Here is a 26,898-nt window from a genome sequence, read left to right on the forward strand (position 1 = left end):
GCTCAATGACCCAGGCTGGAGGAGCAGCATGTCGGTGAAGATATCACGTAACTCAATCATATGATCTTGAGCTCATCAGGATCAGAATTTACATATATTGACGCGTTGATCGATTCTGAAAGCGCCGCATAGTTTTGTGCACCGAGTAGCCCGTGTTACCAAGCCCACCGTAATCTCATGCCGGTATGAAGGACTCGGCAGTACCGATAATCAACGAGAAATGCAATCTGGGAGTGAGCACCTAGTGAGCCTCCCAGTGAACCATCAGTCATTCATCATCATCGTGAAGCCAATTCTCGATGATTGGCTCTGTTTTGAGGCCCAAAGCCACCTTGTGAAAGTACGAACGGGTCTGTGGTACCGACTGTGCTACTGGTTAATCAAGTGAATGGCTGCATAGCAATGTTGGAAATCGCACTGACTTTGTCATTTGCATCCGCATATTTCCAGAGCAATTGATAATGGTTCAGAATCATCTCTGCTCGCTCTCGTCTCTGCAATTGGTCGCGCGGTGTTCGCTGTCTAGGGTTTCCTCCGCCATGCATGCGTCGGAACTCTTCTGGCTCGAGGAACTTGGTCTCGACTGTCTCGGTCGTGGACATGGCAGAGGGGCGTGCGAGGGTATGCTCCGGCGTACGAGTAGTTGGCTCTCCTACCACCAACGCCGGGTTGATAACTACATAGTCGCAATCAAGGGCATAGCCATAGACCGCCCTCAGTGGTGTCCAGAAGCGCCCACATGCTTAGCTGCCGCTTTTAAAGCCAGACGCTCGCTCTGGTCGCCGTAACAAAGCAGCGTCCTCTAGGAACCTTCGGGCTCAATCAGTCCCGTCGCCATCCATTGTTGAAGTCTCGACGAGATGATGGAAGCTGTCTAACGCTGGACATGATCCCACCTTGTCTCCCAGGAAGGCAACATTCGGCTGCAAGATACCCTTGTTGCCAAGTGCGATCTCTGTGTAACCTGCACCCCCGGATGCTTTTGCCAGCAGTGAGACCAAAAGGCATTACGAGAGAGCCAGGTATCAAGTCTAAAGATCCGCAGAACGCCAGGAAAATGAACACACAGCGAACTTTCCAGCGTGAGCTACTCCCTCACTCTTGTTATTCCGTGGACCTAGTATGCAAATTGGTCCAAGAATGTCTGAGTTAGAGCAGCTCCCAGTTCCTCACCGTTGCCTTCAACAGGTCTAACATTACATGCAACCGACCGCCACCTCTCCTTATCCTCCCGACTGCAACATTGTCCGGAGCTCTTTCCACTTTGTAGCTACAATAGGACAGCCATTACCACTTCCAAGGCCTCCTCTGAAGTTCTGCAACGCCACGGTACATGTGTCTAACCGGGTGAGCTGGTCTGCTATTGAATTGCCTGTGATAGAGGTGAGCATGTCGACTCGATATACAGATAGGCAGTGAGGGACTCACCGGCTGGAAATGCCGAGCCAGCTTGTACCACCGTGGCCAGGAATGGGGTGAAGATGTTCAAGCTCGGCGGGCAGTCGCACCTGTGTGGAAGTTAATAAGCGCAAGCCATATCATTTCGTTTGGCCTACGGAATGAGCGCTCCATTGTCCCCTACGCAGTTGGCAGTCCCGTCGTTGGCCTTGATGTTTGCAGTGATATTGAAGGTAGGGCACGATGCGCCATCGACTGTGGCGACCCCATTTCCGCCAGCGGACACAGTTTCTGTCGACGTAGCTGCGGTAATGGTCGAGGTGAAGGTCATGGTGACGAATGTTGTTGCAACTGCGCTGCCACCAGCATTACCTCCTCGAAAGTCACCTCCGGTTCGATTAGCGCCGCCGCCATCTCCTCCGCCATGATGCCTCTGGGCGAGGACCAAAAGCGGTGGTAGTGTGAGAGTGACGATCTGAGAGAGGGCGAAATGCATGAGTGTTGGGCTCGGTATGCTGGAGAGTGTTTAGAGTTGTGGCTCCTTGAAGTCCTGTTCAAGTAAATAGTTATGGAGCAACAAATCCAGGGAATGTACAGCTCAAGCTTCGACTAAATCACGACAGACAATGCACGACCTGCGTGCCGAATGAGAAATGAAAGAAGCAGTACTTCCAGGGAGGTAGAGGGACCGTGGATGCATTCCGGATCTCAACATGGAAACGGGACAAACTTATAGCTTCTCAAGGCCAGTATTCGAATCTTGAACATGTGTCTCATTGGCCGTCTATCTGGAGACGACGCGGACGGAGTGTGAGTGATGGGCAATGTATTCTTCTGGCAACAGTCTTTGCATGACTGCCATGCATTTCGGACTCAGTTTCGTTACCGTCAGTGATGTCCTTTCCGAATCTGAAGGATTGGAATTTAGCGAAGTTTTCTGGTGTTCGTGCTACAAGATACACGACACATTTGGCGTTTCACGTAGCGGACTGCACGATATCCCATGTCGCCATTGGACAGCAATCAATCTGTACATTACCCTGGGGTATCTTTTTTCAGAGCTGCCCGGAAGTATAACGAGATCATTGTTGTCTCTTTTGTTGGTTTTGCTCTCCGGATTGGACGACTACAGTCGCTCAGAGCGCGTCGCGCAGTCTACGCAAGGGTCAGTTGGGATTTGAACCAGGAGCCCTTACCCAGGGGTACGTCACGTAGGGTAACCACAGAGTTCCGGGCGGTTAGATACGCGAGATAGGAGTGATAAGCACCCAGATGATGCTCATTGATTCGTCGTGTCTGGGATCACTGGCCACTGACGAGCCTCGACGGCTTTTGGAGCATGTCAGAGAGGAACAGGCCCTGTGTAGCCGCCAAGACGAAATTTTCATGCCTCCGAGTAGGTACCATTTATTAGGTAGCCAGGTACCTACCTTACCCAGATACCCGGCCTTAAAGAATCAAACGCGGCCGAGCCTGTAACTAAGTTAGTAAATACGAGGCCACCTGTACAACACGCAAGCTAAGCTGCCTACGGGATACAAGGACTTCCACCTAACATCCCGAAACCCGCCCCCGAAAGCAAACATTCGTACATACGGTCATGACTAAGAGAGCATCCTGGAACAGCTCACGATTTACTCATATCCGTCCAAGAGGACGAGTCCAAGCAGAGTACTCGGCGTATCTTCCTTATCTTTCCTTCAGTCTTTACCTCTCATGGGGATTCGAGACTTTCAACTAAGACTTTCCAATGCTAGAGCCAAATCAAAGGGTCTGTCAGTGTCTGGCACAGGAACCTCTATACGTGTACGCAAGTCGTTCATGCAGCTCCAAACGAGAGCCCATGGAATGGTACCCTGAAGAGGCAACCCTTGACCTCCTCCTCCCCCGATGAACAATTTCGTTTCGACACCGAGCGTCAACTTCTCGCCTGGCGTGAGAGGTCCGATGATGAGTTGATGCACGTTATCATCCGGATGCCTGTGAAGTGAGTCTGCTCTTTCATTGCCAGAATTCAGAATGAATAGATTCATCCGATTCTGAATGTGGTCGCCCGCACGATCATGGTAAACCAAGGTAGCCTTGATAACGACATCGTCCCCTTTGGCAGATGGAGGGACGATAACTTGTACAGTCCTGATCGTGTCGGTGGTCGCCACGTCTTGAATCCAGCCAGAAGGGGCCGTGCCTGCCTCAATATCGGCCAATGGAACGCGCACCGGGCGCATCGCCTTGACCATGTTGATCTCGCCGAACCCTTGAACCTCGACAGGAGTGTTTTCGAGCATATCAGCACCGTTGACGAAGAGAGCCTTCATGAGTGGCGCAGAGGGATTAGAAATGTCTTGCCATCTGACCAGTGCTTCCCGCATCAGAGCGGCACAGCCAGATACGACCGCGGTGGCCATCGACGTGCCGCTCATCATGACAGTTCCCTCACCGACGTCCATCTCAAGGGGAAATCCGTAATGTGTCTCGCCGAAAGCCCAGTTTTTGTCGCCACTGCGTGCAGAGAGGATGCCGGCTCCCGGTGCGAGGACGTCAGGTTTGGTCCGCAGAGTGTTTCTGCACGGCCCGTGACTGCTGAACTTGGCGATCCTGCTGTTGCGATTATGCATGGTCTCGCCCTTGGTGAACTTCTTCTGGATACGCAGAGAATAGTCGACGGTCCAGACATCCGTCATTGGACGATTGTTGTGGGAGGCGCCAACAGTCAAGACGTTCTTAGCGGCCGCCCACCCACCGACATGGGCTGATGTGTCCGTTGGCATGTCCGCATCGTTCCCTGCTGCGAAGAGAATCAACAGATCAGGGTGTTCCAAGGCAAAGCGGTCCACTGGCTCTGCATCGTCAACGGTGTATGCAAGTTGGGGGGATTTGGGCAACTTCTGGAACTTGTGGAAGTCACTCCAGGTGGCACCCCAGGAATTGTTGTGGATCCTGCAACTGTGCCCGGGCAGATTATATGCCATTTCGAGGAGTTGGGATGCTTGCAGTCGCCGTTCTGGCGGCATGTCCCTGAACAGGCCGCCTTGCACGTAGAGGCGAGCTTTGGGTGCCATGCCTAAACAGTCCTTCTGATCAAAGATCGTATTGTCAAAGCCATGGAATGCGGCGCATGACTTATATTCGTAAAGGCGAATCTTCTCCATACGAAAGTTTGTCATGTTACGACCAACTATGGTGCCAGCCACATGGGTGCCATGACCTTGCTCGTCCCTGTCGTCGCCGGAGACATAGAATGCGTCCACGATCTGATCTCGGAGTGCTGGATGAGTGGCATCGACTCCAGAATCCGCAACACAGACGATCTGGCCTTCTCCAGTCAATGGGTCTTCACCGCTCTCCTCCAACGAAGAATTGATATGGTCGAGCCCGGAAACGGTCTTGGCCTTGTCATTATAAGGTATGGCTGGGGTGATGGCTTCAATAGCCTGCACACTATCCAGCTCTGCAATAACGTGTACAACGTCGTCGGGTATGATGGCTATGTGCAAGATCCCATTACTTGAGTTGAGTAGCTTGACGTCAGGATCGATACGATAGATCATGGCAAGAATTGCTTCAACATTTGGACATGGAACTTCATGCATCATGATCGAAACCTCATGGACCTCTCCCCTATCAGCTGTAATGGTGAACAACTATCAGTGCCACTGCTGTTGGTGGTGAAGGTGAATCGTACTTACCTTCCACGAGTTGTTTTTGCAGATCCTTATGGATCTTGAAACAGTTCAAATAGACCAGTGCATGATTGACCGCCGGAACCCTCTCTAAGATTCGAAGATCTGAGGGAGGGTAATGCACCAGCCAGGTGTTGCCCACCATTCGCTTGATCACGTCGGCCTCATACTCCTTCAATGCTTCAATCGTGTCCTGGTCCATTTCTCGGTTCAGCACGACCAAGACATAATCGCTGTTGTCAGCATCCAGAGGAAGGATCCCGTCTGCAGAATTGGCGAGATCTATCTCGTTGCCTCGAATGCGAATCAAGGTCTTTTCGGATCTCATCCTGAATGTGACACACTATTCTCAACCTGACTGCGGAACCGGTAGAAAGTCAACTCAGGAATGATGGGAAAACGCTGAACTCGCTTCTTGTGTCTCGAGACAGCTTTGTCTATCGGCGGCAATGGGATCCTGCACTCAGCTGTGACTCGGCGAGCGGCTGCATCTGAGTCGGTGTGACTTGCGAGAGTATTGGGTATCCCGTATTCTGCTCTGCATGCCGCACATTCTCATTCCCCAACACTGGCCGGCCTCCCGTCATGATTCATGAACAGGGATACTTCGAAGAAAATGCACTGTTTCCGAGGTGAATACAAGGGTGTGCGAGGGACATTATGCGGGATCTGCCTACTCTAGACCTTCCTGGCGATAGTCTGATATCGTGAGGAGGGTTCGGGGATGCAGCTAGGACACAACCTGAGACCTCACATGCCTCGAGTAATTGGTGGAAATCATTGCCCTCAGCTTTTGGGGGCAGGTGTCGGTCGTGGACGGGATACAGTCAGGCTGAATCTCATTTCAACTAGAGCCTGGAGACTGCAGGTGGCTCGGTCAATTTCTGAGGCCAGGCTGCTCTTGAGTGGCGCTCCTACCAAGCCAGACTCATGCACTCATGATGCAGCTCTGGATGCGGGTTGCAGGCGACATTCGATGGCCCGGCCACTCAAGTACGCCTATGAAAGTGAAGCGACTTGCTGGGGGGAATTTTCCGCCAGACGTGAGAGAACAGTGGCCCTTTGACCGAGCTCTCATCGAGCGAGCCATCGATGTCCAGGCAGCGGTGGGCCCAGAGACAGACGTCGAGGCGTACTCCGTACTTCAGGGATTCGGTGCGCTGCATCCGAGGAACGCCATATGGGGACTATATATGCCCGATATCATAATCAGGATTTGTAAACCATGTCAATCAGCAGCCCAACCGGTGTGTAGACTGTCCCACATCCCCAGACAGGGATTCTCGGCGGCGGTCTGAGAGAAAGACGCTAGTCCTAGATGGACCACAACAACCGAACCCTAGAATGCTCTATTCAACTGCAGGCGATGAGCTCGGCAGCGTGAGGCTGATCCATGATTGTGTAGAAAGACAGGGAGCAGGAGAGTTGGCCAGATCGACTGGCAGTCAAAGGGAGAGGAGAGAACCGAGAACAGAAGAGATGAATTGCCTCGACAAAGCAGCGTCATTGGCTGCATGAAACCATGTCCTTGCAGCTTCTTCCTTCATGCACACCGGATTCCGCCCATTACTCTCTACCGTACGTTGAATTCTAGATCTGTACCCTTGCTGGAGTCTTTAGCGCTCTCCCTGCAAAGGCCTTGCTATCTGCTTGACATGCCAGTGATCGGCCATGACGCCTCCTTTCGGGATCTAAGGGGTCCTCGGTACGTGCCTCGATCTCGGAGTCTCGGTGACTGTGTGATGAGTTTCAGAGTTAAAGTCAAACTCGGGACTACTAGTAGTTGAGGTCGTATCTATTCTCCTTCCAGGCTGCAAGATGCTGACAGAAGTATACCTACTATGAGGACAGAGCAGCCATGAGGATAGAGCAGACCCGGAACGCGAACACAGGCCTCTCCCTAGGGTGGTCACGACCTTTCATGTTCTCATGTTGTTCCTGCTTCGGTTTTTGCTGTGATGCCTCCTTCCAGTTCTGGATCCAGTCTGAGTCTCTTTCTCCCAACGACGGAGAAGGGATCTCGACTCCTTCAGTTCTCGGACCAGCACCGCAGCAGCAAGGATACCGCACAGTATCTGTTACGATATATCATCAACGCTTGTACGGGCACTAGCAGTACCTTTAGGACGTCCGGTAACCATCCTGACACCAGCACCCTTTCTGCGCATGCCACCGATACCCTGGCTCAACCAGCCTTGTTCTCACCTCGGCACCACCGGACGAGAGAGACGACTTTCACTTTTGCGAGCCTATCAACGTAAACTCTCACACCCTTTCTTTGGTCTTCTTTGAGGACCCATGGAAGAATCGGAAGAAATGGATGATAAGGAGGAGGTAGAGAGATCTCGACAGATTCGTTCTAATGAGGCACTATCTGCACAAACGCAAATGATCAATAGCTTTAGCGCATACACTTCCTGGGGAAACGTGGCTGAAGCTGAGGAGGATGACTTTTATGCAGACCGTCTCCTCGAAAGGTTTGAACTGCACGCAATCGACCATTCTGTTGCCGATCAGATTCCAACTCCTCCGCCAACTCCTCTACAATCACCTCTCGATCAAACAGAGAACTCAGTCAACCCCGGCATAAACGGTGATCAACAGGCAGATGAAGCCAGCACTGCGAGCGTCCATGAAGAATGGAACGGCAACAGCTCTGAAACGCTGCATGGAGCACAACCTGTCCCGGCCCTCACACTAACCGCGGCACCTGCGACGTCAAGTTCTCCGATTCGTGCCCTGACACAGCTTGGGGCAGGGCGAGGTGTCATTGTGCACGGCAGACGAGAACCGCAAACTGGTGGCCAGGCTGAATACAGCATCACCGTAATTGACACCCCTTGGATGAGAGATGCCGACTCAGAACTTACCCAATGGCACCTGCCAAATGGCGTCGAGGACCATGAGGTTGACGAGAGCGACTACCCGGCAGGGCAAGACGCAGACTGGGTTTACTTGTCATCATGACCCTCACCAGATGACGTGAACGGCCACGTGCATCGAACACCCTCTCGCCATCAGACATACACCGTCTCCTGCTTTTAGTAGCTTTGAAGGAAGAAGGATATCACAGCCAAGGATGAGAGAACGTGGATGAAGGATCGAAACCCTAAGAAACAAAACTTTCCATCATTGCTTCCTATAATTGAAACACAAAGTAGTTCTTCAACGGCTGCCAAGATGAAGTGTATATGTATCAACAGTCGGAGGAAGGACGGCCATTAGAATATCGTTATCCTTGTTTTGTGGGTTGGACTTTGGTACAGTACGTTGAAAGGGAGCCAATACGTACGGCGTCATCTCATCGTTAAACGATGTTTCTGGCTCTCTACGTGCCTAGGTGTCTCTTCCTCATTATTGACTCTCTCTCACTCTCTCTCTCCTTTTGCTTCGTCAACACGTGAACTCATGTCGACACAGAACTCGGACTCTTCAGGGCCCTCAACGTCTCGTCCCACTCCTCCTTCAACACCATCTCGCGCTTCTCATTCCTCATGACAAACCGCACCTTGTACTTCCTCGGCACCGTGTTCGATCCGTCCTCATACGCGGCATCGGAGACATCGACGACCTCCTCCTTCCCGTCCGGGCCTAGGGCGGGCTTGATCTCAAAGGCCCACAGGATCTTTGCCAGCGTGATGAACAGGCTGTTCTCGGCCAGGTGCAGGCCGGGACAGCCGCGGCGGCCGGCGCCAAAGCCGAAATGGTCCCTCGCGTACGGGTCCGGGTGGGCAATGTACGCGCCGGCCTTGAGCGGGTGGTCCAGGTACCGCTCGGGCTTGAACTTTTCGGGCTCGTCGTAGCGCCGCTGGTCAAAGTGGATGGCGTACTGGTTGATGGAGAGCACCGTGTTCTTGGGGATGAAGAAGTCCTTGTACACGATGTCGGCCGTCGTGTAGTGCGGCGTGCCGATGTTGGTCACGGGCCGGATGCGTAGGACTTCCTTGACCGTGGCGCGGAGGAAGGGAAGGTTGTCCTCGTCGTCGAAGCCCGGGGAGCGGCTGTCACCTACGACGCGGGTGATTTCTTCGTGGGCGCGGGCCTGTGCTCCCGGAAACGCCGCGAGGTATTTGATGGCGCTGTTGAGGGCGGAGCTGGTGGTTTCGGACCCTGCTTCGATCATTGCTGTGACGAGGTTGGGTTTGGAAATTAGCTATCAAAATGACCATCTTTTTCGGATTGTACTTCGTGATAAGAACTTTTGTGGGGTCGTGCAATCAAACAAAAATGCAATCATGATGATGATGAAGGCGGCGGTGGTGTGGTGGTGGTGGTGGTGGTGGTGGCGCTGAGCATGATGGATGATTGTGGCAGTGTGGAAGGAGGTCAAACTTACATCCAGCTAGGAATGCCGATTGTTCTTCATCTATGCCTTCCTTTTCGTACTCTGTGGCCACGTATTGTTTCACGAAGCACTCTGGCGCGGTCTTGTCAGCGATTTGCTGCTTCAGCGTCGTCCAGTACTTCCACCAGATGTTGAGTTGACGATGGTAGCATTTCAAGGCGCGGCCACGCCACCATTGCAGCGGCACGGGGATCTTCGCTAAAGGTGGGATCATCTCCGCCAGGTATGCTCCCGGTGCGGCGTGTTCGGAGAACTCGTTCATGACAGTGTAGACTTCTCTGACGTCTTCGCAATCCTGAGAGGCGGTGGTTGATTTGCACGTTAGTCAACTTTGTCGGTAAACGTTCTTCACCCCAGGGGCAGGGAAGGCATGTCTCTTCCGCAGACTTTTGCAGGCCACTCACCCATTGTGGAACTCGTCTCCCATATGTCGATGTCATGATTACCGACGTTGAGTATCTCCTGCAATGCATGTAAAAGCTCTCCTGATCGTTCCTCGCTTGGTCCTCGTGGATGTCGTAGATGAGTTGCCTCGCTTCCAGTTCCTGGCTGGGTTTGAACAATGCCGATGCCTTGGGGGTCAGGAGCTTGTGCACAATGGTCCGGAGTTTCCGCCATTCGGGCGTATAGGACATGAAGAGGAATCGCTTGCCGCCTGAGATGATGTCCGAGGCGACGGGTGACGGTGCCCGGCCCGAAGTGACGGCGGACTGCTTGTCCAAGAGCTCCTTGACGACCGCAGGATCATTCAGGAAGATCCAGTTCTCCCAGCCCATTCGGATTTGAAACATGTCGCCATATTCTCGTGCCCATCTCTGCAGTGATTGTTGCGGGTAAGGCGGAAGCTGATGTAGATTGCCAAGGATGGGGAGTCCCCTTGGTCCTGGGACGAGACGAAGGCTCTTGGGAGGTTTCTTGCGTTGAAGAGCACTGTATACGAGTATAAAGACGAGGCAGACACCGAAGAAAGCAGCTGCGAATGCCATGACCAGCGGTGATTGAGCCTGATTACACTCACCCAACGGCTTCAACTTAGTGACCTACCGAGAACATTTCTGAGATATCGACTGTCATTAAGGGCTCCCGGTGAGAGATCTTACCCCAGACACATTTGGCTGCACTGCATAAATCTGGAGATTCATTCGATCCCCTTTTGGGGGAAGACGTTGTTGGGCTGGACTTGCTGGGCAGCGCAGTCTGGACAATCCCCCACTTTGTCCCAAAACAGTGAATGCGGGGCCTCTTCCTTCCTACTCATTCTGGCTTTGTTACCAGCTGCCTCGAGGCCTGCGCCAGCAACACCAAACACCAAGTGGCTGTCGGAGAAAGTGGGAGACGGGGCTGTCGTGGGGCTGCAAGGCTCACATTGTGCATTCAAACATTGACTTATGAACAGGGTCAGAGTTGTGCTGGTGACCTCTCCTATGAGGAGGGATTTGGCTGGCCGCTCCGTGTTTCTTGAGATACTGTATGTTTAAACATGTACGATTTCCAACTGGATAGAACGACTCTGTCACCACTTCGCGGCTATGCCACAATACTTACCGGTATCAAGATGTTGTGCTTTTCCTGGATTTTGAATCTGTGCGGAGAACTCGGTGCGTCCTCAGTTCGGCATCGCCAGAACGTGGATAGGACACGGTATAAAATATAACCATGTTTGCCAGGCGTTGGAGGTCCTTGTATTTGCTCAGGTTATCTTTGGGCCACAGCTTCCGCAACATGGCCACTTTGCTCCCAAGTGTTCTTATAATTTCGTTGACCCGACCTTGGAATCATGGCCCAAAATGCCAAGAACAAGGCTTTTCTCAAGTGTGAAAAAGACCTTGCCTAGCTGTCAACGATGTGTGAGTAAGTAGGTTCTTTATTACCCAGAGTAGCCAGTAGTCATGTGGTGGTTTATGGCCAAATTTTGGTATCGCCGCATGATATGCCAACTTGGATACATCCTGGTGCCGAGTTTGGTGGCCTGGTACGTTCCATGGATCGCATCCACTGCCATCTCAATTACAGAAACGGCGATAACGAGATGGTCTGAGTTTCAGCAAAACGACGATGACTGACAGGAGCAAATACCCACAAATTTCTGATGTGTTCCATTTTTGTCCTTGCGTAAATGACTCCCGGAACGCATTGCGACATGTTTGCCAAAATCTTGCTCGACAAAATGTGGCAACTGCTCACCAACAAAAGGACATACCGTTAGCAAGACGTTGCGGGTGCGACCGAGACGGCCTTTGCCTTCCATGTATCCGTACTGCTGCGCTCCGAAAGCTTCGTGACAAGATCAACATGGCCTTCAGTCACATCTTACGAGTACTCTGTCCTGACACCATGTTCTGTGAATAGTGGCAGACCTAATCGAGGTGCTGTACCGTGTTTCGGCAAATTGCTCATTCCGAATAAAGTTAGCAAATACACATCCAGCCTGGAAACCCGGCCAGGATGCAGTAAGTGGCTGTTGGTGGTACCATACGCGAATCTAAATGATGAGACGCGAGAGCAGGTAGCCGATACGTTTCATTATCGATAGGTTGTGTTACTCGAGAAACCTTGAGTCGCACATAAAGTCAGGTACCCGGGGAGGCCAGACTCTCAGACGCCCATGCACCCACCAGTGCCACCACTGCCCATTTGGGCCTAGATATATAGATACCATACTGTCTGTTTTCGTGAAGGCCACCGGCCCGTCAGTCAGCGGGAGGTGATCATTGCCTGATTCGAGACACACTGACAGGTGTGTGACTGGTACTCGGGAGTCCGTCCCGCAAACTGGACAAAATAAAATAATGTGCTATGGCTGGCTGGGATATACCCATCGGAAGTTAAGTCTGAGCGGACCAGGCGAGAAGAAGGTGCTCCTGTCGTGTTTCATTCGGCGACGACTCTTGAGACCGTCGCTGTGGCGTCGATCGCCAATGGAAAACACCGTCCAAGCTAACGACGCTGGACGAATAACTAAAGTCGACAAGCTGCTCGGTTGCCCTAAAGACACCATAAACTGCGTCCAGTCAGTGGCGGATGGATTTCCAGTTTGACACCCTCCTTGACATCAACTCCACCACTGTGTCTGCAAGTCCTACGGAGGTGCTCCATACTGTGAGTCTATGTGACTATGAGTCCTCCGTTGAACGTTACAGACATCCGAACCGAATGCTGTGTTCGTGCCGCACGTTCACGGAGGATTGTTATGCTGACGGCCCGCAAGAACAGAACGGAACTAGATCGACGGTGCCGTCGGCTGTCACGAAACTATTTCCGTGAGCCTGGGATTCAGAATTCATTGATCAACCCGATACGAGCCCTCGTACCGCGCAGAGCACAGGACTTGGTAACAGCGGTATCGGTAATAAATGACCTGTCAAGAAACTGCACCCGACGACGAAGGCTCAAGAGAGATCGAGCCACCAGTCGCCCCAGGCAGGAACCAAAAGGGTCTGGCTTAACAAACCTTGAGATCCGAGCACGGTGCAACTCTGTGCAGTACGAGGACTGGTACCTGCTGCTTTGCCGGTCGATCCAAGTGGAGTACGTGCTGCGGCGGCCGAAGAAATGCAAAAGTCATTAGACACCCTTTGCGGAAATGGAACATCAGCTGGGAAAGCCAGGGATGCATACAGTATGTCCAGTAAGTAGGTCGAGCTATCGCAATGTTCGAGAAACAGGTTCCCCGTAAATTGGACGGGCTGTCCCATCAGCTGATTGACAATGGCCCTGGTCGTTCACTGCTTCAGGCATGGTTCAAACATCTGTTGGCTTTAACAGTGTTTCGCCATTCCTCGCTTAAGGGACACTATTTGCGCTTGGTGTCGGCTTTCTGGGACCGTGACCCATGAGTTTTGGGATCACTGCGAAAAGGGGTCGTGGAACACACTAGATCAATTTGCTTGTACGGAGTACACGTAGTACACCTTCTCCGTCTGGGTCGTAAGGTCGGTATTCATATCAGGGACACTCCGGAGCGCAGCTGAAAAGCTGACGAGTCTAGATGCTGAACCTGTCGTCCCGCTATGCGAGCGATATCGATATCAATTGAGAGTCCTCCCAGATGCTATATTGGTCCCGATAGCTGCCAAACACTGATCGACGTGGTGCTCCCCGTCTGCACGCTGCAGCGAGCTGTCAAAGCAATTTCTCGTCTGTTGCATCTGGATACCAATGCGACGCATTTTGCACTCCGTACTAGTGGACGTTGCGCCTGCGGCCTGCCCAAAGACTGGCCCTGCATCAGTGATCCAAAACAGATTCGCTGGCGCGACCTAAGGGGCAACCCTCGAATGTCAGCCAAGCTATAGGTCACCAGCAAGGGCCAGGGGGTAAAGAGGTGCGGGAGTGGCCCAGGAGCGCGATGGGGCTGGGAATAGTGCTACTCGAACTCCGTCCTGGTTAGTGCTGGCTGCCATGATGACACTCCGTACAGTACGTGTAAAGAATAAGGTATTGGACTAGATAGACAAATCAGTGAGAGCGTGTCGAGCTCATATGGGGGCTTCAAGAGCCCTAACGAGGGCAGTCGTCGGCTCTGACAGGCGGTTGAGATGTGACATGGAGCTTCCTGAGTGTCATAAAGACGCATTGGTTGGAGGCTTCAGCGGCGGGAGCAAGACGGGACGTGGCCAGCAGCCACCGACGAGCCAAAAAGTCTGTCCCTGAGGCAAAGTCGCAGCTTGGGGCCTTTAGGTAGAGCCACCGCTGGGACGCTAGCCATCCTAGCCGGAACTTAACTGGATTGATGCCCCCGGGGCCTCCTCTTGCGGGTACAGGAGCTCATTAGGTGGCCAGCTAGGGACCAGCAGGGTGCCCGGTTAGGCACGTCCTGCCGCTATTACAGAGAGCTCCCCGCCCGTGCTGGCCATCGCGATTTTTCCTCCTACTCTCGCTTGCGTGCCCGGCCTCATATCCAATCCCGTGTGTCAAATTGGCGGTCCATCCATCCACCGTCGCTCTGAATCCGTCCGATCTGATCAACCACCGTCCTGTTCTTCGTTTCCCTTGCGCCCCTGTACATTACCGAACATCACGGCTGCGTCCCTGGTCTTATTTTGTTTCGTGCCCTTCATTCCAGCGACTTGACTAATAACCGCCTTCTTGTATATCCATCACCTGCACCTCGACAGCAGAGCCGGCCTGCAAACACCTTGACACACTTCTCTGCTCCCTCTCGCGACGCTACTGACTTTCCTCTGGCTCCGGGTCTATCAGTTGTGTCGCTCAGCTTAGTTACGGATCGACGCCAAAATTTCCACTTGTTGCCGTCACCCGCGTCGATCCCACTTCGGACTTCTTAATCATTCCCATCCACCACCTTTTCCATCGCTCTGCTGTACATTATCTTGTGGCAGGAGGGCATACTGAATTGTACCCCCAGTCGAGATCATTGCAAGGTGAGTACATGCAATCTCTGAGTTGTACTTCACCTGCGCCGCGTCGTCCACTCTTTCTACCCAGAGACCGCAGCGCAATTCCAGGACCTTCAAGTGTGCCCAGCTGACTTCTAATCGTAGTAGCAATTGGCTCGACCTTCGCATTACCGTTTCTATACCCCTCGAGCGAACCTCCGAAGCTATCGTCAAGATGGGGTGTGGTGCAAGCAAGGAAGATACGGCCGGAAAGGCGAGGAACGATGAAATTGACAACCAGCTGAAACGAGATAAGATGGCGCAGCGTAATGAGATCAAGATGCTGTTGCTGGGTAAGCTCACATCGAATAGCCTGTCATGAGTGTGATGTTGACCCGTTGCAGGTGCTGGTGAATCAGGGAAATCCACCATCCTCAAGCAAATGAAACTCATTCACGAGGGAGGATACTCGCGCGACGAACGGGAGTCGTTCAAGGAAATCATCTTTTCCAATACCGTTCAGTCGATGCGAGTCATCCTAGAGGCTATGGAGTCCCTCGAGCTACCTCTCGACGATCAACGAGCCGAATACCATGTCCAAACAATTTTCATGCAGCCGCCGCAGATAGAAGGCGAGAGCCTTCCCCCGGAGGTCGGCGCAGCGATCAAAGCTCTGTGGCATGATGCCGGCGTTCAAGAATGCTTCAAGCGGTCGAGAGAATACCAACTCAACGATTCTGCACGATAGTAAGCATCTCACCGCCCCTTATGAACAGGCAGCTCTTACTGACTTTCTACCTAAGCTACTTTGACTCGATCGACCGTATTGCCGCACATGATTACCTGCCGAACGATCAAGACGTTCTTCGATCTCGCGTCAAGACCACCGGTATCACTGAGACGACCTTCATCATTCAAGACCTGACATACCGCATGTTCGATGTGGGAGGACAACGATCCGAGCGAAAGAAGTGGATTCATTGTTTCGAAAATGTGACAACCATCCTATTCTTGGTCGCCATCTCCGAATATGATCAATTACTCTTTGAAGATGAGACTGTCAACAGAATGCAAGAAGCATTGACCCTCTTCGACAGCATTTGCAACTCGAGATGGTTCATCAAGACCAGCATAATCTTGTTCTTGAACAAGATTGACAGGTTCAAGGAGAAGCTCCCTGTGAGCCCCATGCAAAACTACTTTCCAGACTACGAAGGTATGGACGGATTTCTACAGAAGAGGACCCAATGCTGACCACTTTTCTAGGAGGTCCCGATTATGCTGCGGCATGCGACTACATCTTGAACAGATTCGTGTCACTTAACCAGGCCGAAACGAAACAAATCTACACCCACTTCACCTGCGCCACCGACACCACTCAGATTCGGTTTGTCATGGGTGCTGTCAATGGTAAGTTCCAGAACCCCTGTCCCTCAACAATGGCATGCATCAGGCCTGACCCGACTACTTGCAGATATCATCATCCAGGAAAACCTGCGCATGTGCGGTCTCATCTGATGAATACCCATGACAACGTTCGGCGTTTCCTTTTCTCAAAATCCTTGATTGATCCACGACTGCATATACCACGGGTGTTAGGGCTAGGCTTTATTTCTTTCCCAGTTTATTTTTAGGAAGCGTCCGATTTTTTTGGGCGATGTTCAGCGAACGACACCTTCCATGTCTAGAGTCTGCGATGCCACGATTTACCTCCTCCCTGTTTCGACCATCTCAGCACGACATTTGAACAGCTGGTCGAACTGTGAGGCATGTGTGTGTGAAGGATGAAGTGGTGGTGGGTTTTTGGCTGCAGCAAGTCTTTGTACAAACCTCCGGGTGCCTTATGCTCCCTTCGACACCAAACGAGATGCCACCAAAAGTGCCAGGGTGGCGATGTATATCCTTTTTCTTTTCTTTCTTCCTCTATCTGAAGGGTTAAAAAGCGGGGAGCTTGTTTTGCACATGCCACGTCCAGGCTATGGACAGTACAGTGATGGCCTTGGGTTGCTAGATTCTACAGCACAAAGACAGATGATATGGTCCAAATGTTCTTCTCTGTCACTTCCAAGAATCAACGCGAGTTCATCACAGTGGTCCTATCTAGCGATCCACTGTTCACAGTTCTGACGTGTACAATCCTCACACGCTATAGTATAAACAAAACACTAGGAAAGTATCATCAGGCAGCTCGGTATCGTCTTTTTGGTTCCGAGGCTGTTCAATTGCCTTCGACGCGTTGACCAGCTAAGGTACTCCCTAGGGTAGACACCACGTTCCTCGCACAGGCTGTACTTTGCAGCCCTCGTGTTCGAATTGCGGATTGGTTGCCTCTCCCATCTTTGTGTCGTTCCAATTTGGATTGCTAAGTACTCATACCAATACACCTAACGGAATACCTACGACTTTCAGCTTCTTGTATCTGAATCGTCCATGATGCGCTGACTCGTCGTTGTCTCACCAACTCAAAGAGCCGTCACCGCTGTCATACTCTAGCCACAGAGTAGTCAACACCGGAGTGTCCTAGGGTCATCTTGTTCTATTACTAAGTTTCAGGCCACCAGAGAGAAAACAGGGTGTGTGCCGATGACACCATACCCTTGATTTGAAACCAGAGGGCAAGTATAGGCCGTCTTACCTATTTGGTCCCATCCGTCACCCCCACAACTTTTGGCGTGGAGAACGGCCTGAAGCACCGCGGACATCTCATATTGTGCTGATCACCACGTCTGTCCTGATCCTCAGTGTTCCTTGATTCTGCGAGCAGGTGTACTCTCGGTACAAAAAAGTCGAGCCTCTCCAAACAAGTCTTTCCCGAAGAGCGAAGAGAAGCTTCGGCTAGACAGCTAAACTTTCCCACACTTCTCAGAAGACAAAACGACCTTCAACAAATTAACAATGGCCGGCATCACTCAGATTCCACATCATGACGGCTACACGTCCAGAACGTTTATATATAAGACCATAGACGGTCTCGAGATAAAAACGGAAGTTGCTTGGCCAGAAACCACAAAGACCTCGGGTCCGGTGCCAGTATTGCTTCATTATCATGGTGGATTTTTGGTGCGGCTCCCCTGCGTCCTCATCTCTTTCCATCCCTTGTGGCCCTTTTGAAGTTTCTCTCCGATGCGAAAGGAAGCAAGCTATGGCATATGTGAACTTATACTGACATGTGAGGGACGCATATAAGATCATAGGGAATCGATTCAGCTTCCTGCCGTCGTGGCTCATCGGCTCATGTGTGTCGAGAGGTTGGATCTTCGTCACTCCTGATTATAGGCTCATTCCGGAGACCACTGCGCATTCTTGTCTCGACGACGCGGTCGATGCATACAACTGGGTTTTGACCAAGCTGGGCCCGGAGATCGGGTTGGATATTGGCAAGGTGATAATCGCTGGGAGCAGCGCAGGTGGCTACGTAAGTCTTTTCCAGGTCACACTCTACCTTCCAATGAGACCTGTATTCAATCGGTCCTCGTGTCGTGGTGACTGACCTGGCATTGCTGCCCCTTTTGCAGCTGGCTCTAGGCACATCATGCCTCGTCTCTCCAAAACCACAAGCTGTCGTGACCATCTACGGCATGCTCGACTTTAGCGACAATCGATATCTGAATGATAGCTCACTCATATTCGGAATGCCACCCATCGACTCAAGCGCGACCTTGAGGAAACTTGAGGATCTCCGCCAACAAGAGCGGCCAAAGGTCATTTCCAGCTCGGAAGTTCCGGTCACCGTGGACCCAAATGCGGTACCACGATTCGAATACATCCTCGCATTACAAGGCGAGCGACTCTTCCCGGACTACGTCACAGGTGTACCGGGTATGCGTCGGGCGATTGTGGAGAAAGGAATCGAAGCCATTCCTCCAGAACACAGGCGCTTGTTCCCCGTCGCTTTCGGATTGCCGAGTGACTTGCCATCATTTCTGGTCCTGCATGGGCGAAACGATAGCGCGGTGCCGTTTACAGCAAGTGAGGCTGCGGCCCATGCCTTGAAAAAAGCAGGAGTCAAGGTCCAGACGGAATTTATCGAAGATGCGGAGCACGGCTTCGACGATCGTTTAGAGGGAGCGAGTAATTTGGATGCACTTCCGGATGGCGGTGACGATAGTAGTGCATCGCAAGTCCGAGCTTTGAAGAATGTTGTGAAGTTTCTGGAGCAACATCTAGGGTAAGAACAAGACATAGAGGTCGTATATGTTATATAAGTCAGGTTGGTCTGCCGCGTCCATCAACGGGACAACCCAGTGGCGTATATCCTTTCTCGAGTGAGTTGTGCTAAAAGGATGAGAGACTTCTCTCTCGTGTAACACAGTGCACACACATGAGAATGGTTAATGACGGAATCGATCCGTCGACGCTCAGCTGATGGTCTCGATTGACGATAGATTTCTGACGCTTAACCGTAGCTATCCTGCTAACCTCCTCACCCACTGGCCACCCGTCGTGAAGCTTTTTGAACAAGACTTTCCCTCGCAGGCCATGGATCATGATTGGGCTACGACGGAAGCATTTGAAACCCACTCGCATACATGCGGAGGGAAATGGGTGGGGGAGTGACAGTCTGACCGGGGAGTAAACGACCAGTCGTATGATGACCGACATTACGATCAAAGGTCCCCGAGAAGAACAGATCGGCACCGACCCTAGGAAGTGCTGGTACTCTATTAATCCAGAAGATTGATACAGAGGGTTCTACCAGCCATTCTGACAATTCTTCCGAGTTCTGCAGTTACGTTCAACCTCTATCTGCCGGACATCCATCGTTTTTTCCCCATGGCCACAGCAACGACGAGCCTTACGATGCAGCAGCATGGGACACTTCCTCCTTTTCCAGAGACTCTCAGCCATGCGCCAATTGCCGAGATCTCCTCCCGGAAGCTTCTGGCTAAAGATCTTGAGACCACAGCAGCTGTCTGGAAGGCATGCCAGACCTATGGCTTCTTCTACCTTGACATGACCGATTCCGACCAAGGCTGCAAACTGGTCGCAGACGCCGAACAGCTCTATGGCCTCAGCAAGGAAACATTTGCTCTTCCCTTTCAGGAGAAGGACAAATACGACTTTCGCCGGAGGAAATCCTTCTTCGGGTACAAACCATCAGGGAGTGTCAAGAAAACAGATACAAGCCAGCGGCCCGACACCACCGAGTTTTTCAACGTCGGTAAAGACTGTCTCTTTGATGTTGCACCGAGCAACCCCTATCCCGACATCATCCAGAATGCGAGGCCCTTACTGCGAGACTTCTGCAAGGGTGCTCATGAGATGGCTATGGAGATCCTCCGCACGCTTGCTCGCGCGGCAGACGAGGACGAAGAGATCTTTGTCAACCTCAATCGTTTCGAGGAGTCATCAGGGGACCACATCCGCCTCACACTCAAGCGTCCGTCCGACGAGAAAAAGTCTGAGATTGGACTTCCGTCTCACACAGATTTTGGCAGTGTTACTATCTTGTTCAACTGGCTCGGCGGGCTTCAGATTGAGTCCCGGACTCCCGGACGCATTGGGGAGTGGGAATACGTCAAGCCCGTGCCCGGGAAGGCGATCATCAACCTTGGAGATGCCATGGTCTCGTTCTCGAACGGTGCACTGAAGAGCGCGAAACACCGCGTGGTGGAGTCTCCTGGAGCACAGGCCGGTATTGAGAGGGTGAGCGTCGTATACTTTGTGCGGCCAACACACCACAGCCTCATGAAGCCTGTGGGAAAATTCGACAGTGGAGGCAGTCGAGTCAAAGTGGGCGGAAAGTTCTCGGACGGTATCGACGAGAAAGTATACACGGCGAAAGAATGGCTTGAGGAGAGGTTCGTGCAGCTGTCGCATTCGAAGGAGTGATCTTTTCCGTTGCCGTGCTGTGCGGCGCCTTGGGGCCCGAAGGATCAAGCTACCCATACTTCAAGCACAGCTCTATTGTCCGAAATCAATCGATGATTGGGTATTCGGAACCACATGGTCGTTTGGTCTTTATGTCTGGGCGAAGACTGCTTCAACGAACTTGAGGCGAGTTAAGGGCGCGGCTGCAAGTAAGCAATGGGTAATCATGAATTCCAGGATGTGATTGCGGTATCCCTTCTCAGTCCTGAGATCCTAGGGCGGTCGATGCGGACTATTCTGTAACTTTGACATTTGGCACGCCTCTTCATCTTCCATCTGATGTGGACTCGCCCCTTGGCCATCTGCTTCTCTGTCGGTCCTAGTAACATCATCTAGGCACTCCGTACAGTGCGAAGTACTGTATTTCCTCTTCTTACATCCTTGCCCTAGCGCACGACCTCGGCGCTTTTGTAATCAGAATCCTGAAATGGTGGGAGGTTGTAGTGGGTGAGATACGCCGCTGGCCCCTGAAATGAATATTTCCGCGACTCCGCGCAACCGAGGTGAATCACTTTAGGGGCAGAATCCAGATTCATCTTGAACTAGCCACTCTTGGGAAATCAGGCTCCCAGCAATCCTTCTCTCTGGACATCCAGAATCTGCTGCGACACGAGAATATCGCCGTCTGTCAGATCAACAAGTGCTTCAGTCCGAGACTTGACAACTCAACCCTGGATGCCTGGCATTTCACATTCGCCGCGGTTGTTGATAGCAATGGACGCTCACGTCTTCTTTGTCTTGACAACTGTGGCGTGAAGCTGAAACCAAAGTCTCCCCTTGAACAAGATTTCTCCCGCCTCTCATCTGAGCCTCGTGGGCCGTGGCTACTTGAAACAGACCGATGCTTTTGACATTCCCACTCGTAACTTCACTAGCCTCGTATACATTCCTTTCTTCGGGTTCGACCTCGCAACGCTTCCCGCCCAAGATATTCATGGCGGAGAACCGAGTCCTTCCGTCTCTTTGCCTGGCCTATGAGAGGAAACCGGCCAGGATCTTTAACAGCTAATGACGCCTTGTTCCCACTGACCTTTTGTACGGCTCCTGCAAAACACCACGAAAAGCTCCATAGTCTGGGGCGAGATCTGTGATATGCCACGCCGATGCTAGGCATCTCGCGTTCATCGAGAATCTCGCAGCACTGCACACAGTCCGGCGCTGACGGGGGAGCCTTGGCCCTTCTTCAAAGAGGGCCATACCCGCATACCATTCTATACCTGCAATTTCAACCATGTCATCTCAAGAGGTCAGCATGTCGGCCGTGTTGAGTTCTCCAAGGTTGGTATATCTTGCTTCATCGTCCTATATTCCCTTCCCTGACCCTTTCTGTTGTTCAGTCGTACAGCTTTCTTTGTGCTTTCCCCTCCCACGTTCCCTTTCTAAGTCGAGGTCGGTGACCTCTGTCGTTCGTTCTTTATTTCAGGTGCGATTGTATCGTACATCCATTCTTTGTCCCAGTCCCTCTTTATAACTTCAGTCACTCGTTCGGGAACACTCGTTCCTCCAACCTCGCGTCCGACACCCACGTTGCTTTCACAGCATACCAAAAATGTCTGCTCTTCTTACAGCCGGCCTGATTACGGCCTTGGCTGCATCACCAGTCTCAGCATTCTGGCGACTACCATGCAAATCCCCCATCGTCGTCGAACGGGCCGATCCTATAGTCAGTCCTGGCAAGGTCGCTTCCCATCTACACACTATCATGGGAGGAAACGCCTTCGACTTCACCATGGACGACAACACCACTCGTTCGTCCACATGCTCGTCATGTACTGTGATTGGGGATGACAGCAACTATTGGACCCCAACCTTGTTCTTCCAGCATCAGAACGGGACCTTTGAAAGCGTCAAACAAGTTGGAGGTGCAACTGTATACTATCTACAACGCAAGGGCGATGGAGAGACCCTGAAGGCTTTCCCGCCTGGCTTCCGCATGCTCGCAGGAGATCCGTTCAAACGCAGTGGTGGAGATGATTTTGCTTCACAAGCGGTCAGTTACAACTGTCTCAACTACAATGGTCCGGCCAAGCCAGAAACTGGAATGTTTCCAAACTACAATTGCCCGGATGGCCTTCGTGCTCAAGTCTTCTTTCCGTCGTGCTGGAACGGTAAAGACCTCGATACCCCAGACCACAAGTCTCACATGTCGTACCCAGCAAACTCGTACAACTCTGGTGCATGCCCTCCGGACTTCCCAGTGCATCTGATCTCCATCTTCTACGAGGTGATCTGGGATACTGGCAAATTTGCCGACCAGTGGTATGGAGATAGTCAACCCTTCGTCTGGTCCATGGGCGACCCTACAGGCTATGGTGGCCATGGAGATTTCATCATGGGGTGGGATCCAGATCTCCTCCAGCGAGCTGTCGACACCTGCACCAATGATAGTGGACGTGTGGAGGACTGCCCCGAGTTCAAATTGATCCCCGACTCGCAAGCGGAAGGCTGCCGAATCGCATCAAAGGTCGACGAGCCTGTCAGTGGTCTCCTCGATGCTCTGCCTGGTTGCAATGCTGTTCAACAGGGCCCTGAACCAGCCAAGCCGCAGACCGACTGCGGTGCTCCTACAACCGTAGGCGCAGGCAACGCGACCTTCTTTACCGATCTCACCAGCAAAGGATGGTCTTATACCGGTTGCGGCACCGACAACTACTACAACCGTATCCTTACTGGCACCAGTGAGTCGAATGGTCAAATGACCAATGAAGCTTGTGTTGCATTCTGCGACAGCAAAGGATTCTCGGTCGCCGGAACCGAATATTCATCGGAGTGCTATTGTACGTCTCTCCTTCCCACCCATGAGTAAGACATGCATGCTAACGTGTTTGTATAGGCGGCAATTCTATCCCAACGAGTGGAATGCCCGTCCCCGGTGTCGTTGGCAATTGCCAGATGAAGTGCTCGGGCGACGATAGCGAATTCTGCGGCGGTGCAGGGCTCATCTCGCTTTACCAGAAATGCACTGGCAGCGAGTGCGTCAACACTGGTGGTGCTGGCGGCGGTGCTGGCGGCTCGAGCCAGGTCATCTCGACCAGTTCCTCTGCTCCAGTGTCGACAACTACCTCTCCTACTTCCAGCTCAGCCGCTGCTCCACCGTCGTCGTCGTCGTCGTCGTCGAGTACAAGTTCTGCCCGTGCTTCTTCATCCTCTGCAGTGGCCACCTCCGCTCCGCCCTCATCGTCATCTCAGGCTGTTGTCCAACCCACCACGCTCTCATCAGCGGTAGTCGAGCCAGTCTCTTCAACAACTTCGGTAATTAAGAGAACTATTTCGTTTGATCGCAACCTCAACTCCTAGATTTACACAACAGATTGACAACTCAGTCACCAGTCCATCGGGCACCATGCCCGGTGAACCAGTGGCTGCAAGATGGATACAGTTGCAGCATCATTCCCGTGATCTGCTATGTCCAGGAATCAATATCCCATCCTATACACGCCAACGTTCTCACTTCCATCTACCCTTCCACTCCAGTCCCGGTTTCACACCACTTACACTCTGCACATCCTGTTTGATTTCATGTCTAGCATCCATTCAACCGAGAATCATCATACCTCATCACACACGTCCCCAATTCCCAAGTGATGCATATTCCATTGTTCACAGTCAAGATCAAGATCAAATCAAAACTAACAATGGGCCCTTTTTTTCTCCACTTACAGACTTTGACGACTTTGACGACTTCATCCTCGTCCTCGACGGCGATCGCATCGCCAACTTCTACTACGCCCGTCTCCTCAAACCCATCATGGTCGTACTCGGGCTGCTTCACAGACACTGTCTTCCCGCGCTCACTGCCGGAGTGGTCCAACTTCAATGGGCCGACCATGACGAACGACGCCTGCATCTCCTACTGCGACAAGGCAGGCTTCCCGGTCGCCGGCACCGAATACGCAGGGCAGTGTTTCTGCGGCACCAGCACCCCCACGCCCCAGTTGACCGAAGACAAGTGCAACATGGCCTGCACGGGCGCCGCGGACCAAGTGTGCGGCGGTCCCGGCGCGTTGAGCGTATGGAACAAGAAGACAACAACTACCAAGAGAGCCAGCGCCGCGGTCAAGAGACATGCCAGCCACCTGAGGAAACATCAGCTACGAAGGGAGATGTCCTGAGAAGTATCAGCCGTGAAAAGAGATGTCTCGAGGGACTTTCCCCTTCCTCTACTTATTCCATTGCGAGAGCTGTGCAACGGAGAAAGCGAATGTGTTTGCGTGGTGTATGAAGTGAGTGTGCGAGTGTGTGTATGGCATGAGGTAGAGGGGTGTTTTTGGATTGATATGCCGACATCATGTACGAGTACTGTATTCATTTAACCGGGGGGTTTCATTGTGGGAATCAAAAAGGGGGACGGGCGGTGGGCAGTGGCAGTGAGTGGTTGGGGACCCGGGTTCTTTGTTTCTTCTTCTTCTTCTTCTTCTTCTTTTGCTCGCTTTTCTTTACTGACTTAACATTTCACTTCAATCCCCCAAGGACATATTTTGCAGACTCAGCACGTGTAGCAGCTGCAACCTACAGCCTACCTTGAGGACCATGCATAACTTTTTCACAGAGTCCAAGTCACGGCCTCGGCCGCGCGCTGGCTCTCAAATACAGGGGTACTACAGTGTAGTACTACTGTAACTACAACTGTACCATTTTTTAGCATGCACAAATTCCAATCTCTCTCTCTCATATACATTCTCTCTTTGGCCAGCCATTGTCATCAGGTACCTTTTCTCATCAGGGATGATGACTCTACTCTGCTTCGCCGACGGTAGTGTAGAGTGTACGTTTGTTTACCTTTCTCTGCAACGTGTACCTCAGGTGGCGAAGTAGTTACTGCTTACCGATGTTACAATGTTTGAGATCCGTCGCCGGCAGAATCAGCAAACGTGGAGGGAGTACCACCTGGCTCCATACCGGGGTCACACAGCGTACGCTCCGAGATCCTCCCCGGTTGTGGACTCTCAAGATTTGTTTGTTCAACTACCTGGGTATGCAGACGGTCCGTGAAGGACGACATATACACAGACAATCGGACGTTAATACCTGAAGGTCGACGTATACGTAGATTCAACTACGAGATATACCTCACACAGACGAAACGTCAAACAAAGCGGATAAAAGTTGAGAATTTCCTTTTCCATTTTTTTCCACTCGCTACATACGTAATGCTACACTGGGGAACACAGAGGCTCAAAGGTCAAGGGCGAGTCATTCTGGGAATCAATAGCTGTACACAGTCTCCGGGTTGCCCCCCTCGGACAGGATCAGGAAAGGCTCCTGAACTAGGTCCTCAGCCCGAGCAAAAGACCGGTGCCCTTGCTGCTTCCACCTTCGCCTTCGCCGCCACCTGGAAGGTACGTCACGTTGGGGTTCGACGCCAGCGTCTGTGCAATGTCCTTGCTGGCTTCGATTCGTCGGATCTGGATGAGACCGTCGCCTGCCTTGGCCACAGCCTTGCTGATAATGTCCGCAGACTCGGCTTCTCCTTCGGCGCGGATGACGTTGGCCTGTCGCTCTTGTTCGGCCTTCTCGACGATGAATCGTGCTCGTTCGGCGTCTTGCTGTGCGATCTGCTTCTGTTCGACGGCCCGGGTGAACTCTCGACCAAAGGTCATGTGGGTGATGGAGACGTCTTCAAGCGCAATGTTGAATTCCTGCGCTCGGCGCAACAGGTCGGTTCGGATTCTATTCGAGACGGCTTCTCTCTGTGTGATGAGCTCTGCGGCATCGAATTGCGCCACGATGGCTTTCAGGACTTCGTTTCCGATCGAGGGAAGGACTCTTTCGTCATAATCTTGACCGAGCGACTATCGAGGGAGAGTCAGAGCTCAGCAATGAGTGCAGTTGCGGATGGACCGAATGTGACATACCTGGTAGATCTTGGGTAATCTCTGCACCTCGGGTCTATGCAGAACTCTCAGCGTCAGACTGACCATCTGCAGATCCTTGCTTCCAGTCGTCGTGCTGATGTTTCTCGGCTTCGTTCGTACATCGTAGATGATGGCCTTTTGCAACCACGGGATCAGGAAGTGTGTGCCTTCATTGACGACTTTCTCTTGGACACCAGACAATCTGTCGAAGATGACCGCTCTTGTTCCGCCCTTCACATCATAGATCGCCGCCTGGCCGAAAGATGCGGCAATGAAGACCGGTACAGCCCACCGAGAAATGGCGTTGAGGATGTTGGGTGCCGACATGACGGCCTGCGAGGGGAGGTATAATGAGCACGAGGCCGACCGGCGATGAAGCGATTCCTAGATGCTGCCGCAGTCGTCCA

General features: G+C 52.2%; 10 protein-coding genes across 10 annotated transcripts; 5 read left to right on the top strand and 5 right to left on the bottom strand.

The window, feature by feature from the left end:
* Window positions 1–268: 268 nt before the first annotated feature.
* PV08_07139 (uncharacterized protein) lies at window positions 269–602 on the bottom strand (the record flags this gene model as incomplete). Its single annotated transcript, XM_016381471.1, has 2 exons — window positions 269–364; window positions 423–602. 2 exons carry the CDS (start codon window positions 600–602, stop codon window positions 269–271), a joined length of 276 nt encoding a protein of 91 aa, XP_016234573.1.
* A 621-nt stretch (window positions 603–1,223) lies between these two features.
* On the bottom strand, window positions 1,224–1,894 carry PV08_07140 (uncharacterized protein; the record flags this gene model as incomplete). The annotated part of the gene is made up of 3 exons (XM_016381472.1): window positions 1,224–1,372; window positions 1,429–1,508; window positions 1,557–1,894. 3 exons carry the CDS (start codon window positions 1,892–1,894, stop codon window positions 1,224–1,226), a joined length of 567 nt encoding a protein of 188 aa, XP_016234574.1.
* Window positions 1,895–3,131: 1,237 nt separating this feature from the next.
* Window positions 3,132–5,409, bottom strand: PV08_07141 (uncharacterized protein; the record flags this gene model as incomplete). The annotated part of the gene is made up of 2 exons (XM_016381473.1): window positions 3,132–5,026; window positions 5,088–5,409. 2 exons carry the CDS (start codon window positions 5,407–5,409, stop codon window positions 3,132–3,134), a joined length of 2,217 nt encoding a protein of 738 aa, XP_016234575.1.
* Window positions 5,410–7,379: 1,970 nt separating this feature from the next.
* Window positions 7,380–8,048, top strand: PV08_07142 (uncharacterized protein; the record flags this gene model as incomplete). The annotated part of the gene is made up of 1 exon (XM_016381474.1): window positions 7,380–8,048. The coding sequence occupies one exon, from the start codon at window positions 7,380–7,382 to the stop codon at window positions 8,046–8,048; it is 669 nt and encodes a 222-aa protein (XP_016234576.1).
* Window positions 8,049–8,487: 439 nt separating this feature from the next.
* On the bottom strand, window positions 8,488–10,412 carry PV08_07143 (uncharacterized protein; the record flags this gene model as incomplete). The annotated part of the gene is made up of 3 exons (XM_016381475.1): window positions 8,488–9,206; window positions 9,418–9,721; window positions 9,831–10,412. The coding sequence occupies 3 exons, from the start codon at window positions 10,410–10,412 to the stop codon at window positions 8,488–8,490; spliced, it is 1,605 nt and encodes a 534-aa protein (XP_016234577.1).
* A 4,588-nt stretch (window positions 10,413–15,000) lies between these two features.
* Window positions 15,001–16,283, top strand: PV08_07144 (guanine nucleotide-binding protein alpha-1 subunit; the record flags this gene model as incomplete). The annotated part of the gene is made up of 5 exons (XM_016381476.1): window positions 15,001–15,118; window positions 15,170–15,512; window positions 15,569–15,981; window positions 16,032–16,175; window positions 16,240–16,283. 5 exons carry the CDS (start codon window positions 15,001–15,003, stop codon window positions 16,281–16,283), a joined length of 1,062 nt encoding a protein of 353 aa, XP_016234578.1.
* Window positions 16,284–17,660: 1,377 nt separating this feature from the next.
* Window positions 17,661–18,937, top strand: PV08_07145 (uncharacterized protein; the record flags this gene model as incomplete). The annotated part of the gene is made up of 3 exons (XM_016381477.1): window positions 17,661–17,814; window positions 17,960–18,180; window positions 18,281–18,937. 3 exons carry the CDS (start codon window positions 17,661–17,663, stop codon window positions 18,935–18,937), a joined length of 1,032 nt encoding a protein of 343 aa, XP_016234579.1.
* A 601-nt stretch (window positions 18,938–19,538) lies between these two features.
* Window positions 19,539–20,597, top strand: PV08_07146 (uncharacterized protein; the record flags this gene model as incomplete). Its single annotated transcript, XM_016381478.1, has 1 exon — window positions 19,539–20,597. The coding sequence occupies one exon, from the start codon at window positions 19,539–19,541 to the stop codon at window positions 20,595–20,597; it is 1,059 nt and encodes a 352-aa protein (XP_016234580.1).
* A 1,588-nt stretch (window positions 20,598–22,185) lies between these two features.
* PV08_07147 (uncharacterized protein) lies at window positions 22,186–24,748 on the top strand (the record flags this gene model as incomplete). Its single annotated transcript, XM_016381479.1, has 3 exons — window positions 22,186–23,413; window positions 23,470–23,828; window positions 24,299–24,748. The coding sequence occupies 3 exons, from the start codon at window positions 22,186–22,188 to the stop codon at window positions 24,746–24,748; spliced, it is 2,037 nt and encodes a 678-aa protein (XP_016234581.1).
* Window positions 24,749–25,903: 1,155 nt separating this feature from the next.
* Window positions 25,904–26,818, bottom strand: PV08_07148 (prohibitin-1; the record flags this gene model as incomplete). The annotated part of the gene is made up of 2 exons (XM_016381480.1): window positions 25,904–26,428; window positions 26,492–26,818. The coding sequence occupies 2 exons, from the start codon at window positions 26,816–26,818 to the stop codon at window positions 25,904–25,906; spliced, it is 852 nt and encodes a 283-aa protein (XP_016234582.1).
* Between the last annotated feature and the right edge of the window lie 80 nt (window positions 26,819–26,898).

Source organism: Exophiala spinifera, assembly GCF_000836115.1.
Source record: "Exophiala spinifera strain CBS 89968 unplaced genomic scaffold supercont1.5, whole genome shotgun sequence".
In the NCBI taxonomy this organism is placed as follows: domain Eukaryota; kingdom Fungi; phylum Ascomycota; class Eurotiomycetes; order Chaetothyriales; family Herpotrichiellaceae; genus Exophiala; species Exophiala spinifera.